Raw genomic sequence first — 19,923 nt, 5'->3', positions numbered from 1 at the left:
GGCGCCGAGGCCCGCGGGGTGCTGCGCGCAGGGCGCACTGCGCGGCGGGCTCGCGGGCGGCCGGCTACGCGCAGGCGCGCGCTGCTCGGCTGGCTCCGGCTGGGGCGGCCCGGAGTCTTCGGCTCGCTCTGTCAGTGCTTGCAGTCCCGCGGCGGCGGCGGCGGTGGCGGCAGCGTTGGCAGCACCACCATGTTTCTTCACTCGGTCAACCTCTGGAACCTGGCGTTTTATGTCTTCATGGTCTTTATGGCGACCCTGGGGCTGTGGGATGTCTTCTTCGGTTTCGAGGAGAACAGATGCAGTATGAGCTACATGTTTGAGTACCCCGAGTATCAGGTAAGATTCCGCCCTCACCTAGATGCTCAGAGGTTCGGACCGGACGCCTGGTCCTCCTGTGCGCTTCCCCTCCTGGCTCGCAGAGCTTATGGGCCCCGCGTACCCCATCCTTGCATCTCTTTTCTCCGCCCGGGAATACTCTGCAGACCTCCTCGGATTCCCTTACCTGCCCTTCGCGCCCGCCTCTCACCGCAGGGTGTTTGACAGGCGGTTTCCTGAGCGTCCTCCCTGCCCGGTCCTACTCACTCCGCGGTCTTTTCCCTTCGTCCGCCCCAAATCCTGGGCACCAGCTCTTCTCCTAGGGGGGCCCAGCCCTTCCCCCTGCTCCCAAACTCCGTCCTCTTCGCATTCCTGCCTTAACAGGTGCCCCTGCACCCTTCTTTGCTCCCCATGCACCTAAATTCTTCCTTTCGCGCCCAGTGATACGCACATCAGATTTCGCTCTTCTGGGAAAGAACCGAGCGTCTGCAGAGTGTATATTGGCTAGATATACACCTGGGGAGGCTGCAGGGTTTTACCTATGGGTGAAAGAGTAACCTGGTGAGTAATTAAACTGGAAACTCCTCCGTTTCCCTCCTGTAGCGATTTTTGCAGATCCACCTGTTTTGTAGGTTGGGTGTAGGTGCGTGCTTATGCACACCTGTTTTCATGCTTATTGCCAAGCAGCCAGGCCTTCTTACCAGTTGCATGAAAAATCTATTCATGGTATTATTTTGTGTTTTCACCTGTGTTCGCAATTTAAGAGAGACTCGGCCCTTCAGTCACCGCCCCCCATCTCATCTGTTCCATTTTGAATGTTTTCAGTCAGTCGCTTCATTAGTTGGGCATAGTAGAATCTAGAATTTCATTCATGACCAGCTGTAAAAAGAAAAGGTGACAAATTACACAGCTGTCCAAAGAAATTTCTCCCGAGCGATTCTTTTATTTCTAAATGGAATACCTATATAACAACTCCTATAAAATGTATATGTACTATAATACATATTGATAACGAACATTTTTAGTATGCTTTTAAAATCATAGCAGATTTTTTCTTTAGAGTGATGAAGACTGCAAGATGGGATCGTTTCTGTGTGCAGGTCATTATGGAGGGAGTATATTATTTGATTGCATTGCTGTTATTTTCAATCTTAAAACTTCAGATTTAAATTGCTGAAAAACACACTTTCCACATAGGCAAAATTCTAGTAAGTTTAGATTTTATTTGTTTTGAGATCCTTACCTTGGTTTTGCACAAATAGTTATGGAACACTGGATTTCAGATGCTACTGAAGGAGATTTTAATATGTTATGGGACATTGTTAATTTCTAAGCAAATAAACTGGAATATGCTGGCTTATGGTTATCAGGGTCTAATAGTGAAATGCATGGGCTTTTAGTTTAGTTTTTTTAAAACTGGAAGTAGAGCTTATTATAATCCCCTTTCATTGCCTGTGGTTTAATAATTAGAGAACTCCCAGTAGAATGAAGTAGTCACTTTAGTTTTGTTATACGTTGAAGACTTTGGTTAAAATAAAATCATCTTGGAACAACTGTACTAATTCCATTTACTCAGATTGCCCACAGTTATTGAAGCTATTTTAATATTTGCAATCATGGGAATTCCTATTTGGAACAAAGCATACAGACCTTACAGATAAATTTTCTGTCTCAGGAAATTGACTGGAAAGAGAAAATGAGTGTAGCTAATGCAGAAGAGCTATTTGGCTTTGTTGTTGCTGTGAGTAGTCTGTATTTAGTTGTTTTGGTTCAAATTACCTTTGGGGGTTATATACTTTTGTCAGTTTGTTAATATGGTAAAATACAATGGCAGGAATTTTTGATATACATTTTTAGAAATTTTACTTTTAGGCTGCAAAAGTCTGAGTTAATTCACTATAGTATTTATGTTTGACTCTTTTATTTTTGCACATCAGGTTATGTTATTTTGCAAATACAATTAAAACCTGTCTGTAGAAATGAGATATTTTGAATATGGTGAGATTTTTAGATAAATGAAGTTATTCTCTTAAGAACCAAATGGTTTTTATATAAATAAAAATGTTTTTAAAACATTTTAAATATTGCCTGATTTTCATTATAATTTTATCTAGGTTTCTTATTGTTCTCATATTGATATCCACATGTGGGTTGTCCTAGTCTATGGGTTTTCTTCTCTTCCTTTATGACATTATTTTTTTTTTTACTGCTCATTTGCATCTTCTTCCGTCATCCAGCAGAAGAAATAGAAAGGTAGTTGAAACACTTAAATTTATTGTCTTTTTTTAAAAGGTGGAACAGGAGTTTGAAACTGCAAAAATGAAGTTTTGAATTTAAATTTGTTAATTTCTGTTCATCCTCTACCTATTTTCCTAGATTTATTTTGTCAGAGTTAACTGAACGTTTCATGAACATACTTTAAGTCTGCCAGATAAAATACACATTATCCTTTAAAGTTTCTTGATGATAGCAAGGCAAAATAATTGATAGCCATGCTTTTAAGCAGATTGTAAAATTTGTGAAGAAATTACTTGTTTTCTCTTATAGATTAATTTGTTTGATTCTCTCCATATATATGACACAGTGGTTGCTCTCAGAAAGGAAATGTTGATATTGAAATCTGAGTCATATTTTGTTATTAAGTATGATGTTTGTTTAGCAAGTCATTTATTGAATGATTACTGTGTTCCAGGTATATCTAAATACTTAGTCTGAGAGGGAATTAGTCATAATCAGTCCTTGTGCCTTTAACTTATATCTTTATAATACAATGAGGGGACAAGAATGTAATATATAGTTACAATATAATGTGGTGTCATAATTTCACTATAGGCAGTTTGACAAGACTCTTCCAAGAAGGGAAAACATCTAAGTTTGTCTTGGGTATTCAGAGGTTTTAAAGAAGATGTAGTGAATTTGGCATGTGGGATGTGTAGTTCATGAAGTGCAGAAATAAAATTGCAGACTTATATAGCATGTATGAATGAAAGAAGACACCAGGACATGTGGCATGAGTGGTATTTATAATATATTATCATTTATGTAAAAAGGGGGAAATAATCTTTAAATATATTTGCTGCTATATGTAAAATATTTCTGGAAACACAAACATACAGTTAACATTGGTTGCCTTCTGAGGAAGGTAATTGGATGGTTGAAGGACCAAGGGTAGTAGAAATCCTCTTCAGTGTATATCTTTGAATCTTGATTTTTAAAAATGTATTAAAAATAAATTTTAAAACATGGTAAGTTATGAAAAAATGGGCGAAAATAGTTAAAACCATTTGAAGATCTCTTCGAGTCTTCATTATTTTTATGTACAGTGAGAAAACACATAAGATGAATGTTTTAGTAAGGTATTTCTTGAAAGCAGTGTGGACTTTAGATTGTAGTAGGAAGATTGTGAAAGGGAGAGGCCAGTCTGAAAGAGTTGTCCTTGATGTGTTTCTTCTCCCCATTCCCTCCACAAAGGACTTTTCTGGGGTAGCATGAACAAAAGGCTTAGAACCCTTTTTAAGAACTTTATAACTGTGTTTATTTTGATAATTTTTTCTTTCCTTTTTTTAAATTATGAAGATCAAACTTCTTTTGCAGTTTTTATTCACAATTATAAGATACATATCCTATCAATTTATATATTCATATAAGAATTTTAGTTTCTTAAATCATCATTTTTCTAGTTCTTGGGAGTTTGTTAGACTTGGGAGTTTGTTAGATTTTTGTCTTTTGAAAGAGGATTAAGTTACAGATGAGAAGGACAAACAGCCCCAACCAAGGGTAGGATGGTAGAGATAATATTTAAGTATAAAGGTAATTGATCTTAAAGTTCTTTTTTGGAGTGACTGTTTGCTCATTTTTGATAATCTACATAAAACAGTTTATATCAGAATCCTACTGATATATTTCTTTCGTAACTCATTGACCCTCTTCAGTTTTCTCATCAACACCATTTTTGTATACCTATACCTTTTCTGTTAAACTATTTCGTTACCTTTCCTTCTTCCTGCCACTCACTTCCATCTTGAACTGTCTGAAAATGTAGTTTTGCCATTTTCCATTTTCCTCCAACTCCCACCATTCTTGCCTCTGTTTTTGTTCTACTTTCCCCTGCATCTGATTTTTTTTTTTTTTTTCCAGTTCTGGGGATTGAACCCATGGCCTCATGCATGCTGGTAGGCAAAGGCTTTACCATTGAGCCACAACCCTACCCCTGCATTGCTTTTTTTTTTTTTAGGAATGTTCTTTCTCACTTCAAAATTGCTTTCATAATATTATATTATGAAATATACAAAATATATTGTTTTGCTTGCTTTTCTCTATATAGGAAATTAAATATTTGTTTAAAAATATATTTGATAGTTTCTATTCTTCTGAGTTAATTTTTCAACTAGTTCAGAACTTTATTTAGCTACTATACTTAAAAGAAAAATGATCTAATATGCATGTACTGCTATATCAAATTTTGTTCTTATTTGGGAGGAGTTAAAAAATATTTCTTTATTCTCTTAAGGGTTTCCTTTTGTTTGATATGTACCTGAAAAGATAAAATGTATCTTTTTCACTTTTGATTATATATTGTACATAATCAATATTGGGACTAATTTGAATTGAAGTATCCATATGCTTATGAAACAAACAGTGGAGTTAATATTTCTGTATTTTGAGTACTTGGGGAGATAACTAAGGATACTAATTTCTGAAACAAAAAGTAGTCTCTACAGATGTTTCCATGATATAATTGGTACAGATTGTTTATGGAAGGTAATATCTGCAAAGAAATATTCAGGAATATGCATGAATGATCAGAGTGAGTTTTTTTGAACAATGGGGTTTTTCAGTAGTCATTAACAATTGTTTATGGTTTTTGAATTCACATAGTAAAAATTTTTCATCAAACATATATGTGTAGCATTGCTAGATCATTAATCTATTGATATCTACTTAAATATTTCATCCAGTGTACTTAGAGGAGAGTTTATACTTTGCCTCTTTTACAGAAGTCTACCCTTTGGGGATGACAAGACCTAATTTATATTACATTGTAAAAAAGTAGCCAGGCTCAGTGATACATACATGTAATCCCAGCAACTTGAGAGGCTAAGATAGAAGAATCACAAATTGGAGACCAGCCTCATGAGGTCCTAAGCAACTTAATGAGACCCTGTCTCAAAACAAAAAGGAGTTGGAATGTAACTCAATGGTAGAGAACCCCTAGGTCCAATCCCCAGTACCACCAAACAACAACAACAACAACAATTTAATGTTAATTTCTGCCTTATTTTGTATATAATAACATGAATTGCAGAGTAGATTTAAGGTTTGCTGAGAAACAATGCATGAAAAAGAAAAAAATGAAACAAATGCTAATTCACTGGAATGTTTATGATAAGAACAGTGTACACATCTTGACCAAGATGTGGTGATAAAAGTTCAGATTAATTTGGTAAGCATGTTGTATTTGTTAAGTGTATTAAGTTGAGAGGTCAGAAAACTGCACTGTAAATCTAACTTACTTTCCTTTAAAGATGTAACAGCTGGAATATATAGTTGGGCTTGAGTGAAAGTAGAAACATTACAGATCAGTTAAAATGGCAAAAATGATTGATTTTGTAATGGAAAGCTTTTATCATTTTTAAGTAAAATTAGTACTGTTTCTAAATTAAATGCATTTCCAATTATGTTAACATGTAACTTGCTGACATATACCAGTGCTTTTCTGCCATTGTCATAAGCTCTTTGACCCATATGTATTTATTAGAATTTCAGGTAATCCCATTTTTATTCTTTTCTGAAGACAACTTGATTCCAAGTTAATATAACTAAAGAAATGAGTCTTTTTTTTATACGTATAAACTGTAACTGGGACTTGTTTTCTGCATTAAGTGTGGTTTATATATTTTTTGCACTATTCTAAAGTTGTATAATTCAGAAATACATATGAGTTTGAATTGTGTTAATAAAACTAATAAGTGAACCTGCTTTATTTACATAATTCTTTTGCTACAGAAAATAGAACTTCCAAAGAAATTGGCAAAACGCTATCCAGCATATGAGTTATATCTTTATGGAGAAGGATCCTATGCCGAAGAACACAAAATTCTCCCTTTGACAGGAATTCCAGTTCTCTTTCTTCCTGGTAATGCTGGAAGTTACAAGCAAGGTAAGTACTGGAAATAAATTTTGAAAGCTATAAAATTCAGGAAAGCCAGGCATAGTGACACATGCCTATAATCCCAACTACTCAGGAGGCTGAGACAGAAGAACCACCAAGGTTGAGGCCAGCTTGGGCAGCTTAGTGGGACCGGGACCTTGACTGAAAATAAAAATATAAAAAGGGCTAGAGGCCTAACTCGGTGATTGAGTGTTCTTGGCAATCCCTAGAACCACTAAAAATGTTTTTTTAAAAAAATCTTCATTAAAGAATTCACATTGTACACATGCTCCGTGAATCAGATGAAATAAATGAAATGCTTACTCTAGTAAGTATTGTGTTAGGATTACTGAAATACCCAAATATGATACCAGTGAGAGAGAACACATATGAGAACTGGAAAAGAAGAGTTGGAAGACTACTTTGCAGAGTGAGAAGGAGAAAAAGAAGGAGATGGAGTGAAATGAAATAAATTGTATAGATAATCAGGAATCAACAGAAGAAAGGTTTATGTTGGAAATGGAGGATAAGGGAATAGAACCTAAAGCATTGACTAGAGAGGCAAATCATTAATTTATATTATATCAAACAAGAGAGGAGATTGGTTTCTTTCTTTTGGATATAAAGACCTGGAAGTACTGAGGATAATGCAGAAAGGTGAAGATAGGAAAGTTATATGTGCAGATTCCAAATTCATTAAAGTCTAGGGGAATGGCAATAAATTCTGGCATAACAGCCAACTCTGCAAATCTGCAAATAATTTTGTTCTCAAGTGAAATCTGCTTTCTTGGATATTAAATGGACTAGAATTGTAATATAATGAGACTAGATTTGTTTCAACATGTACTACAATTACTTAGGTGTTTATTCATCTAACAAATATTTATGGGATACTTATTATAAGCCAGACAGTATTAGGGATCCAGAGCAAACCAAAATCAAATAAAGTCCCTCCTCCACCAAACACATATTCTTGTTGGGAAGACAGTCATCAAATAAACCTATCAGTAATGTTAAAAGCTAGAAAGAAAAATAAAACAGTGAAGAAGATATAGGATAATCAGGGTCAGAAGGTGACTAGTTTAGATGAGGTGATCAAGAAGGGCCTGGTGAGGATATGACATTTGAGCAGAGGCTTGAATGTAGTGAAGAATTGCAGGTGACTATTTGGGGGAAGCTCCTGAAGCAGGAACATGTTTGGCATATTCGGGGGCACTGTGAGTAGAGAAAAGTGAATAGAGATGAGAATGGAAAAGTATCCACTTGTTATATCAGATAAGCTGTGGAAAAGACATTGAAATTTTATGTGAGGGAGGTAGGAAACTTGGAGACTGTTGGATAAGAAATTATATAATCTGATTTTTTGATAATTATTATGTTTGAAATATTACTATAACATATGAGAAAAATATAAAATATATTTATTTTGTTTAAAATTATTACAAAGTGAACATCTATGAAACCAAAACCCAGGTCTTATCTAGAAAATTGCCAGCATCCTGGAAATGACTGTGTGCCTGTTATGATTTAAAAATCCATCCCCTCTTTCCAGACAGAATCACAGTCCTAACTTTAGGATAGTAATTTTTTTTAATTTTATTTAAGGTTTTAATACCCAAATATTTATCCCTAATATGTACCTATTTGGGGCTGCTAACCTTTGTAATATATATTCATTCTGTATATATGCTTTTGTTTCTGGCTTCTTTCACTCAGCATAAGATTCACCCAAGTTATTGGGTGAGCGATGATCTGTTCACTTTTTTTTTAGTCTATAGTATCCAAATAATGTGTATTCTTTTGCATGTATCTTGAAGCTCTTAAACCTGTATTTTTAAAAGACAGATACTTAAAGAGTGTTAATTCCATGTTGCAAGTTATGTATACCTTCTTATTTTATTTTATGCTAACGTACATTCTCACAATTAGCACATTATACTTACTTTTGCTCCACAGCCTGATAATATTGAAATTGTCAAATTTAAAAATTTTAATAAATCTGGTAGGTATAACTTACTTTTAAAAAATGATCACTCTGGTTTTGCTGCAAAGAAATATGCTATTTAAGCATGAGTAGAAGCAGAAAAGATACTAAACCTTATTAGTCATCAGATAAATGCAAATCAAAATCTTACCTATTAGGATAGCTATAATCAAAAAGGTAGATAAAAAGTGTTGGCAAAGATGTAGAGAAATTGGAACCCTTCTGCGTTGCTGGTGGTAATATAAACTGGCACATCCACTTTGAAAAACAGTTTGGCAGTTCCCCAGAATATAAAATATAGAGCTCTCATATGATCCAACAATCCTACTCCTAGGTGTCTACCCAAGAAAAATGAAAATATACATTCACACAAAAACTTGCATACGGATATTCATGATGGTACTATTCATAGTAGTCTAAAGGTGGGAGTGATACATGATTTATTGTGGGTGAACCTTAAAACATCAAGAGAAGTAAAAAATCTAGTCACAAAAGACCATATATTATTCGATCATCCTATTTATATGAAATATGCAGAGTAGGCAAATTCATGGAGACAGAAAGTAGATTAGTGTTTACCAGGGAATGGAATGCATAGCAGAATGGGAGTGAATATTAATGATCTCAGGATTTTGTTCTTGAGGTAATTAAAAATATCTAACATTAGATTTCAGAGTTGGTTGTACAATATATGTAAGAGGTACTAAATATTTCATATTTTAAAACCCACTGATTTTTACATGGTGAGTTGTGTAATATGTGAATTATAGTATGTGTATACTAAAAAATGGAATGGCAAACAGGTATTTTGTTTTCTAAACCATATACTTCAGTTTTTATACCCCTTAAAGTAATCAATAATAAATTTTGTGCAAGGTCTTATAAAAAGCAACAAAACAAAAGGAGTAGAAGTAGAGAGACCATTTAGGAGATTGTTAGAGCAGTGCAGGTGATCATACTTGGATTAGGATGATAGTGGTAGAAATGGTGAGAAGCCTCACCTGGGAACATATTTAGAAGATAGAGCATGGTAGAGCTTGCACGTGATTTGATGTCAGGATTAAGAGAAAGAGACAAATCATGAATGAATATTCTAAACCAAATGGTGGGCAAGCATTTCTTATAGGAATTTTCTTATTCTTACAATTCTCATTAAGTGTGATAAAATTCTGTTTTTTATTCTTCAAAGAATCCTTCCCCTTTCAGCTATTATTGTTCCTGCTGAAGGGAAAGCAAGTACAGAGTGACCTGTCCACTTTTTATTTAATTTATAAAATATTTAGGGCATACTGAGTATGTTCAAGGTGTGTAGCTGCTAGGTTAGTTTCTTCTACTAAATCGGTACTATCAATGGGTATTACCCAAAATAGTTGTATGTATTTACGATAAGGTTTTTTTGTTAAGAGATTTTGAAGCAAGAATGGATGAAAGTTTGTTTAATGTACACTTTATTCTTTTCCTCTGCAGTTCGTTCTATTGGCTCTATTGCACTTAGAAAAGCAGAAGACATTGACTTTAAGTACCACTTTGACTTCTTTAGTGTGAATTTCAATGAAGAACTGGTGGCATTGTATGGGGGAAGTCTTCAGAAGCAGACCAAGTTTGTGCATGAATGTATTAAAACAATTCTCAAACTTTACAAGGTAAAAGTTAAACATTCAGATCTGTATTAGTGTGAACTATGAGCATCTTTTATATTTTAAATCGTGTATTTGTTTCTATGGATGTTGAGACAAAGATGGCACGGTTTTATATTAGAGTCTGTTGTCTTGACCTTAGTGGAGGTTTTAAAGTTTAAATTGAATTTACCTTTCTTTTCATGAATACAGGAAAAAGTAGTTTTTTAGAACTCTAAATATAAAAAATTTAGGAGTACAATGCAGTTACTAAAAACCATTGGTAAAATATTGGTAAAAGAATTTCTGAGTCTAGAGGCTGTGGTTGTGGCTCAGTGTTAGAGTGCTCGCCTAGCATGTGTGAGGCTCTGGGTTAGATCCTCAGCACCACATTAAAATAAAGGTATTGTGTCTAACTACAACTAAAAAAATAATAAATATTAAAAAAAAAGAATTTCTGAGTCTAGCCATGACTAAGTAAGTGGTACTAGAGTAGACTACCTGCATATGTAAACAGTTGTGAAACTGATCCGGATATCTGAAGCGCCTGTTTTGAAGTGTTATCCAACCAAGCAGTAAAGGACTATCATCTCTAAAATAAGTGAGTTCCTTAATCTCCCTGGCTTTCTATCTAGAAATATTTTCTGTACATGGGGCAAGTAGGTAGAGATTAAGCAGAGCATATTAATATCAATAAGAAGGCAGAAAATTGGGATTTGAGACTGCTGAGTTGGCTCTGTGGGACAGAGTATGAGAAAGAAGGGAAGGAAGCAAAGAAAAAATTTACATTCTTTAAATCTTGAATGCCATGTTGCATATACACAGGGCAAGAAACTGCAAGGCAATGGCAAACCAAGGAGAAAGTGATACAGTGTGTCTACCTGTGTGTAATAAATATGAGGGACTATTTGTCTTTAAAGAAATTTAAAAGAGTAGTAAAACACATTGGCAATTATTCTGTGCCAGCAACCAAACAATGTCAGGAATGAAATACAACTACCTTCCTTGGCGCATCACTGTGCAAATCCTAGAGACAATAGCTTCTGTGGAGTTATAAGCAGAATTGATATTTCAAGAGGAGCATGGTGCCAGGAAACAGGCATTCCAACTAACTAAAGAGGAAGGACCTATCTGAACATAGTAGGCATTCAGAGACCCCATACATGACACAATTTAGAATGGACTCTCCTAGCTCTAAAGAAATAGCTACTTTAGTATTCACCTTAACAATGCTTAAATACACATCTTAAAAATATCAAATAAAGGTAAGGATTTAAGATAGAATATAGACATAATATGAGAGAGAAAGGGCATCTGAGAGATATGGAAACTACAAACAACAAGAAAAATCTAGAACTGAAACAAAAGCATACCAGAATTGAAAAATCACTTGATGGGCTTAAATGAGATTTTTAGTATTACAGAAGAAAAGGTCTCTGGATTTGAACACAGGTCAGTAAAATCTAACCAGACTTAAGCACAGATGCTAAAAGGATGAAAAGGACAGACCCAGGAACTATGAGACAATACTGAAAAGCCTAATACATCTCTATTTGAAGCTCCAGAAGAGGAGATAGAAATACAGGAAGAAAAAGTATTTGAATAACTAATGGACACCAGACCCAAGAAGGTTTATTGAATGTCAAACATGGTAAACACAAGAAAATCACACCTTAGTCAAATTGCTGAAAAGCAAAGTAAAGAGAAAATCTTAAAAGCAGCTAAAGAAAAATTCTTTACTTGTAGGTAAAGACAGTAAATTAACCACTGGTTTCTCATCAGAAATAATGAAAACCAAAAACAATACAATAATATCGTAAAGGTCTTAGAGAAGGAGGTCTTTCAACCTAAAATTGCATATTCAACAAAAATGTCCTTCAGAAATGAGGGCAAAATAAAGGTGTTAGAGTAGTTTTGTCACCAGTAGAAGGAAAGAAGAAAATTGAAATCATTAGGAGAACAACCCAGACAAGATCAACAAATGGATGCTACAGTTAGTGGGTGAAAGTTTGAGAAGAAAAAGAACATTCACATAATCTCAAAGTTTCATTTCTATAATATTTATTATTTGTTACAAAGGGAAAGAATAACTATAGTGGAGACACCTGATGGAGATTATCTTGACCAAGATTAACATACCGGTGACGTGATATATCAACATCAGAAATCCCCTTAACCTGATATAGTGAAAAGGATACATCATTATTTCTGTGGCATTATTGCCCCAAACAAATAACCTCATTTTAATTAAGAGAAAACTTCAGATAAACCTAACTGAAAGACAGACTGGGAAAAAAAAAGCCTATACTCTTCAAATATATCAGGGTCATTCACAAAAAAAAAAAAAGAAGAAAAGAAAGACTGAAGAACTATCACAGATTGGAGAAGACTAAGAAATAAATGCAAGTTGTTATGCTGGATAAAATACTGAAAAAAAGCACATTAGTGTAAAAACTGGTGATATTTAAAATAGGTCTACAGTTTAGTTAATACTTTTACACTAGTGTTATTTTTCTGATTTGGATAATTATGGTTATGTAAAATGTTATTATTAGGGTAAAGGATATATGGGAACCTTCATCCTTTTCTTTTTGCAATTTTTCTTACTTGAATCAAAATAAAAAGATTAAAGAAAGCATTCATTTTAGCAAAAAAAAAAAAAAAGAGGTCTGAGGCATTTGCTTTTATAGTACTACAGATCAAACTCAGGGCCTTGTGGCATGTTAGGCAAGGGATGTACCTCTGAGCTACAAAACCCAGTCCCTGTTTTATGAAGTTTATAACTTATTTAGAAGAAAAAATATTTGATAATAATTGTGAAAAAGATGGAAGTAAATAGAAGTATTTCACTGCAAGATTCTTCTGGAAAGAATGGCGAAATATTAATTTATGCTAATTCATGTTAAGTTTGCATAGTGTAATTCCTAGAGAAAAGAAATATAATGCTTAAAGAGCAAATGGAGAAACATAATAGACTGTTGGAAATAATCAGTTCAATATCATATTCAATGGTAAGTAAGTCTAAAAGCTTTTCCCCTAAGATCAGAAACAAGGGAAAGTTACCCACTCATTCCACTTGTAATCAACATAGTATGGAAGTCCTAAGCAGAGCAGTTATCTAAGAAAAAGAAATAAGAGTCATCCAAATCAGAAAGGAAGAAGTAAAACTCTATTTGCAAATGACTTGATCTTAATTTAGAAAACTTTAAAAACAAAAACCAAAGCAAAACAAACAAAAAAAAACAACCAACTCTTTTAGAACTGATAGATACAAAACAGATATATCTGAAATCCAGGGAACCATTAGGGATTATTTTTGAAAACTTACATTTCAATAAATTGGAAAATCTGGAAGATATTAACAACTTTGTAGATATAACCTAATCATTGAAACAAGAAGATATAGAGAACCTAAACAGACCAATATCAAGCAACAAGATTAAAGTAGTAATAGTAACAAAAAGCCTTCCAACAAAGAAAAACTCTGGACCAGATGGAGTCTCAGTTAAATTCTACCAGACCTTTAAAGAAGAACTAATGCAAGTCTTTATCAAATTATTCCATGAAATAGAAAGGGAGGGAACATTTCCAAATTCATGCTCTAAAGCCAGTATCACTCTGATCCTAAATAAAGACATATCAACAAAGTGAAACTACAGACCATTATCCCTGATGAACATAGACACAAAAATTCTTAATAGCAATCTGCCTTTAAAAACACATTAAGAAGATTATACACCATGATCAACTTGGATTTATCCCAGGGCTACAAGGTTGGCTCAATGTATAAATCAATAAGTATAATAATTTATCACATAAATAGAGTCAAGGATAAAAATTACACGAATGTCTTAATAGATGCAGAAAAAACCTTCAACAAAAACCCAGTATCCATTCATGTTAAAAACAAAAGAAACTAGGGATAGAAGGAACTTTCCTCAACATCATAAAGGCTCTGTCTGACAAACCCAAAGCCAACATCAAACTGAACAGAGAAAAACTGAAAGCATTTCTTCTGAAACCAGGAACAATACAAGTGTAAGTATGTCCATTCTCTTCACTCCTAATCAATATGGTTCTTGAATCTCTAGCCAGATCTCTTAGGCAAGAGAAAGAAATTAAAGGGATACAAATAGAGAAAGAAGAAGTCAAACTACCTCTGTTGCTCATGGCATGATCCTATACTTAGAAGACCCAAAAATACTCTACCAGAAGACTTCTAGATCTGACAAACAAATTGAACAAAGTTTCAGAACATAGGATCCACATACAAAAATCAATAGGTTTCCTGTACTCCAATAATGAATCTGCTGAGAAATTAAAAAAAAATATTCTGTTCATAGTAGCCTCAAAAATAAAATATTTGGGAATAAATCCAACTAAGAAAATGAAAGAAATTTAAAAAGACTTTGGAAGATGTAAAGACCTCCCTTCTTCATAGCTAGGCAGATTTAATATTGTCAAAATGACTATTAAAAAAAAACCAATCTACAGATTCTATGCAATTCCTACCAAAATATCAGTGACATTATTCACAGAAGTAGAAAAAGTAGTCTTAAAGTGCATATGGCAAAATAAAGAACCCAGCATAGTCAAAGCAATGCTGAGCAATAAGAGCAATGATGGGGGTATTAAAATACTTGATCTTAAATTGTACTACATAAATAAAACAAAAGCAGCATGGTACTGACTTAAAAACAGATATGAAGACCACCACAGAGACAAATACACATAAAATAATCTGATCTTTGACAAAGGTGCCAAAAACACATGTTGGAAAAGATAGCCATTTTAACAAATGGTGCTGGGGAAACTAGATATCATGTGCAGACTCTTGTCTCTCATCTTGCGAAAAATCAACTCAGAGGTCCATCAAAGACCTAGGAGTTAGACTAGAAACACTGGAACTCCTTTAAGAAAACATAAAGGCAACACTTTAGCATATTGGTGCAAGAACTTCTTCAGTAAGATTCCTAAAGCTCAAAAATAAAATCAAGAATCAATAATTGGGGTGTCATTGAATTAAAACCTTTCACATGGAAAAGGAGGAGAGAGCCTACAGAATGACAGAACTTCTTTACCAGCTACTGTTCCATCAGGGGATTAATTTCCAGAATATATAAAGAACTTGAAAACTTAACACCAAAGAAATAATCTCATTAATAAATGGGCAAAAGATAGAAGTATACATTTCTCAAAAGAAGAAATACAGATGGGAACATGGAAAAAATGTTCAACATCCTTAACAATCAGGAAAATGCAAATAAAAAAATACACTGAGATTTTACCTCACTCCAGTTAGAATGAGAATTAAGAATATGAAGAATAATCGATGCTGAGGAATTACATTGTGAGGAATGCAAATTATTACAACCGCTTTAGAAAACAGTATAGAGATTCCTCAAAAGACTAGGAATGGAACCACCATATGACCTAGCTATCCCACTCCTTGGTCTTTTCTAGAAGTTCTAAAATCAGCATACTATATTAATACATGCATACCAATATCTATAGCAGCAAAATTCATAAAAGCCAACTTATGGAACAACCTAATTGTCCATCAACAGATGAATGGTTAAATTAAATGTAATATATGCACAGTAGAGTTTTAATCATCTGTAAAGGATGAAATTGCCATAAAGAATGACTTTGTGACATTTGCAAGTAAGTGGATAGACCTGGAATGTACACCATTATCAGGCTAAATGAAATAATTCAGTACCAAAAAACGAAAGTCAAATGTTTTTGCTGAAACACGGACACTAACCATAATAAGCGGGGAGAGAAGAAGAATAGATATTCTGTAGATTAGACAAAGGGGAATAAAGGGAAGGGAGAGGGAACAGGAAAAGGAAAGACAGTGGAATGAATCCAAAATAATCTTCCTATATCCATATATGAATATACCATCATGAATCCCACCATCACGTGCATCCATAAGAATGGGGTCCTAATTAGAATATGCTATATTCCATGCTTGTACAATTATATCAAAACAAATTATACTGTCACGTATAACTAAAAAAGAAGCAATAAAATTTTTTTTAAAAAAGAATTTAATCATCATTTATGGATAAATGGGTGGAATTGGAGAACATCATGCTAAGTGAAGTAAACCAGACTTAAAGTCAAGGGTCAAATGTTTTCTGTCATAAAGCAGAAGCTGGGGTAAGGAGAAGAATATTTAAAAAGTGGGAGGGGACCTTATGAAAATAGAAGATTAAATATAATTTTAAAAAATCCCACAAAACTCAGCACAGTTGTAATAGAAGCAAAATTTGTCAACCTGAGTAATTATGAGTGTTATGGGAGGAAACAGGTTATATTAGGTACAGACCTTTACATAACATTTAATGGATAAGATAAATAAGATGTGATCACAAAATGAAATAATGTCATTTACAATAAACAGTAAGAAACCTTTGCTATATACTTATAGTATTTTTCTTTCTCTGTTTATGTTTCAGTATTTTTCTAATGACTACATGTTGTTTATAATAGAACTAATAATCTATTTTTCACATTGAGATTTTTAGAAAGTAGGGTTCCAATTATAAGAAAGTACAATAGGAGTTAGAGAACATCTGAATCTTAATGAATAGGATTTGGGTATGAGAAAGGGGGAGAACATTCTGGGTGAAGAAAACCTCATTTATCACATGAGGCCATAAGTAAATATAGCAGAGAATGAAACCAGACTTCAAGTCTTTGTGGCACTTATGTTTTAGTGGGGAGAAGTAAATAATAAACATAATAGATAAGAAAACATACAATCTTATATGGTTATAAATGTCAGGGAGAAAACTAAAACAGGAAAACGATATAAGTAATCAAAGGCAGAGGATTAAAATTATAAATGGAAGACCTCTTGAGAACCAGACAGTTTAATTCATACCAAATACATGATGGAGTGGCCTGTTTGAATATATAAGGGGGGCGGGAATACTTTACACAGAGGAAACAATTATATGGGCAGGCATACACATGCTTTCTTTCAGGAAAAACAAACTGGAGTAGCTGGAACAGATCATGTGAGTTGGTAGAAGTTGGGGAGGGGAACAGACAGATTGTAGAGACATAGGCAATTTAAGGATTTTTGCTTTTTGTTTGTAAGAAAATGCAAAGCCACTAGAGAGCTTTTCAAGTAGGGGAAGGGCATGCTCTTATTAAAGTTTTAACAGTATCATTTTGGCTGTTTAAGAATTATCTGAAGGAACGTAAGGATAGAAACAGAGACCAGTTAGGAGACTTTGGGAGTAATGCAGGAAAGAAATAATAGTGATTTAAATCAAGTTGTTAGCAGTTGAAGTGGTGAGAAATGGTTAGACTGATGTAAATGTTGAAGGTTGAGGCAACAAGATTTACTGGTAGATCAGGTATGGTGGGCCTGTATAAAAGGAAAAGAGTTAAGGATGGCCCCAAGGTTTTTGGCTGAACAACTAAAGAGATTGAATAGCCATTAACTGAGGTGGGGAAGACATAGGAGAACAGATATGGAGATTAGGAGTTTAGTTTTAGACAGGTTTGCGTTTGAGATGCACATTAGACATTTCAAGAATACCTTTTGTACTATTGTAGTCCAAGGCTAAGAGTTAGAGAGAAGAGGTTCAGTCTGGATATAATACATGGGGGTTGATAGTATAAAGATGGGGTGAGACTGACTAAGGTCACTGATGGAGTCAATATTGATTTAAAAAAAGGAGAGTCTAAAGGACTGAGACCCGAGTCACTCCAGTTTCAAGAGATGAAATGAAAACAAATCAGCAACAGACTAAAAAGGAAACACAGTGAGGGAAGATGAGAATGAGGAGAGTGTTGTTAAGTAAACTAAAGTGGCGAATTTTGTCAAATGTTGTTGATAAGTCAAATAAGATGAGCATTAAGAATTGACCATTAGATTCCATGGTGACTCAGCAAGAGCAGTTTTGGTGGCATTTTGGGGTGAATGCTTGATTAGAATGGATTTAAAAGTATATGGAAGTTGAAAATTGTTCTTGAGAGAAGGCCAAAGGATTGATAAGCTTCAGATACAAAAGTAGAATTTGGTTTTGGCTAAGATAACTCCGTGTTGAGGATCTCCAAGATGATCCCAGGTTTGATTATTCGGTAGGAAGAATCACAGGATTTGGCATAAAATTGTACTCGTGGTTATTAATTATTAAGTGAAAGGACACAAAGCAAAATCACTGAAGAGAAAAGGTGCATGGGGTAGAATCTGGAGGAAACCAAGTACAAGATTCCAAAAGTTCTGTCACATTTTTCATTTAATTCATATAGCAATAAATTGTGACTTATGAAGAACTGCCTACGAGGTAAGCCCATTAGAGATTCTGTGTCCAAGATTTTTATTGGGGGGTCAATCACATAGATATTTGCTGCCTTGCACATACCAAAATTTCAGCCTGGAAGACAGCAGGGGTTCAACATAAACCATATTGTTTAAGTACAGTGAACCATTCTTTTCATTTAGAGAATGGCAGGAACCCTCCCAAAATATAAGATCCCGGACTCCTGCTAAGAGCCATCCTTTCATGCAGACTGTTCTAAGGATAGCAGTGTCAGACCTACAGTGTTAAAACTCTTTTCTGTACAAGTAACAGAAGAGAAAGCTCATAAGAAGGATCAGTGTGGAATAGCTAGCAAACAAGATTTTTTTAAAAAAGCAATACTTATTTTAACTTTACATAGTAAATAAATGTTGGGAATGCTGATTTATTTTTAAATCCAAACACTATAGAGAAATAATTCAATAAAATTTACTGACGTGATGAAATAGTATATTGCTATGACGGCAACAGTTGTCTTGGCTTTTGTGATATTTTTAATTTCAGATAAGCAATTTATTTTACCTTGTACAATCAAACATTCTGGTAGACACCAAGTATAATTATACCTCAGGTTACATGCAACATAACAATTTGATTTGCAAGATCAAGTGTTTGGATTTTGATCAGAAAACCAAAGAATAATAGTTAAAAATGGCAGAGCACAAAATAATATGCATATATTAATTGGAACAATATGAAAATGTATTTCTTATGATGGATAATTATATAGTTTAATTTTCTATTAAGTTGTCCATTTGCAATAATACTAAAAAGATTTTTTTAGTATTATTATGACACTAAGCCTTAATTATGCCATGGTGATTTTTTTAATAGGGTCAAGAATTTGCTCCAAAAAGTGTGGCAATAATTGGTCATTCTATGGGTGGACTTGTTGCAAGAGCATTACTTACTCTGAAAAATTTTAAACAAGATCTGATAAATCTTCTCATTACACAAGCCACACCTCATGTTGCTCCTGTTATGCCATTAGATCGTTTCATTACAGGTGAGTACTATTACATAAAGACTAACTGAGGTTCCCATAGTTGTTTATGATTAAGTAAGCATATGTCTGTAGCTGTTTTCCTTAGGGCATGCTATAGACTTATCTAGGTATTAAGCAGCTCAATTGCAAATCAGCATCTTCCTTTCTGACCATCTCTAATGTCTTTCAGCTTAGGCTTATAGTGGAAATACTGTCAGTTTTCTCTTTTCATATTATCTTAACAGGTTTAACATGTGTTTTATAATCCCTAGATACTAGACTTTAGTTTAGTTATTCTTGAAAACAATTCCTGTCTCTTAAGATATGTGTTAACTTCTATGCTTTAACTATTCCAGTACTTCATCCAAAATAAGCTTATGTTTAATTAAAGCAGTAACAATGTTTAGTTTTTAATAGATAGGTATGCTAAGACCTTACATAGTAAAGTAGAATTGCTAATATTTATTGAACTCATATTTTTGGATATTGTGTTAAGAACTTTACCTGATGTATTATAACAGTTAATTTACTCTGTAGTCCTCCAA

General features: G+C 34.1%; 1 protein-coding gene across 1 annotated transcript in view; it reads left to right on the top strand.

The window, feature by feature from the left end:
• Positions 1 to 68: 68 nt before the first annotated feature.
• Pgap1 (post-GPI attachment to proteins inositol deacylase 1) overlaps positions 69 to 19,923 on the top strand; it is an 81,801-nt gene continuing 61,946 nt past the window's right edge. The window contains exons 1-4 of the mRNA XM_015481182.2: positions 69 to 336; positions 6,322 to 6,475; positions 9,918 to 10,093; positions 19,228 to 19,399. Coding sequence (XP_015336668.1) covers positions 190 to 336; positions 6,322 to 6,475; positions 9,918 to 10,093; positions 19,228 to 19,399 — 649 coding nt within the window. The 5' untranslated portion in view covers positions 69 to 189. The remainder of the gene's footprint in view (positions 337 to 6,321; positions 6,476 to 9,917; positions 10,094 to 19,227; positions 19,400 to 19,923) is intronic.

This window comes from Marmota marmota, unplaced genomic scaffold, assembly GCF_001458135.2.
Source record: "Marmota marmota marmota unplaced genomic scaffold, marMar, whole genome shotgun sequence".
In the NCBI taxonomy this organism is placed as follows: domain Eukaryota; kingdom Metazoa; phylum Chordata; class Mammalia; order Rodentia; family Sciuridae; genus Marmota; species Marmota marmota.
This window is presented reverse-complemented; position numbering and strand designations above follow the sequence as displayed.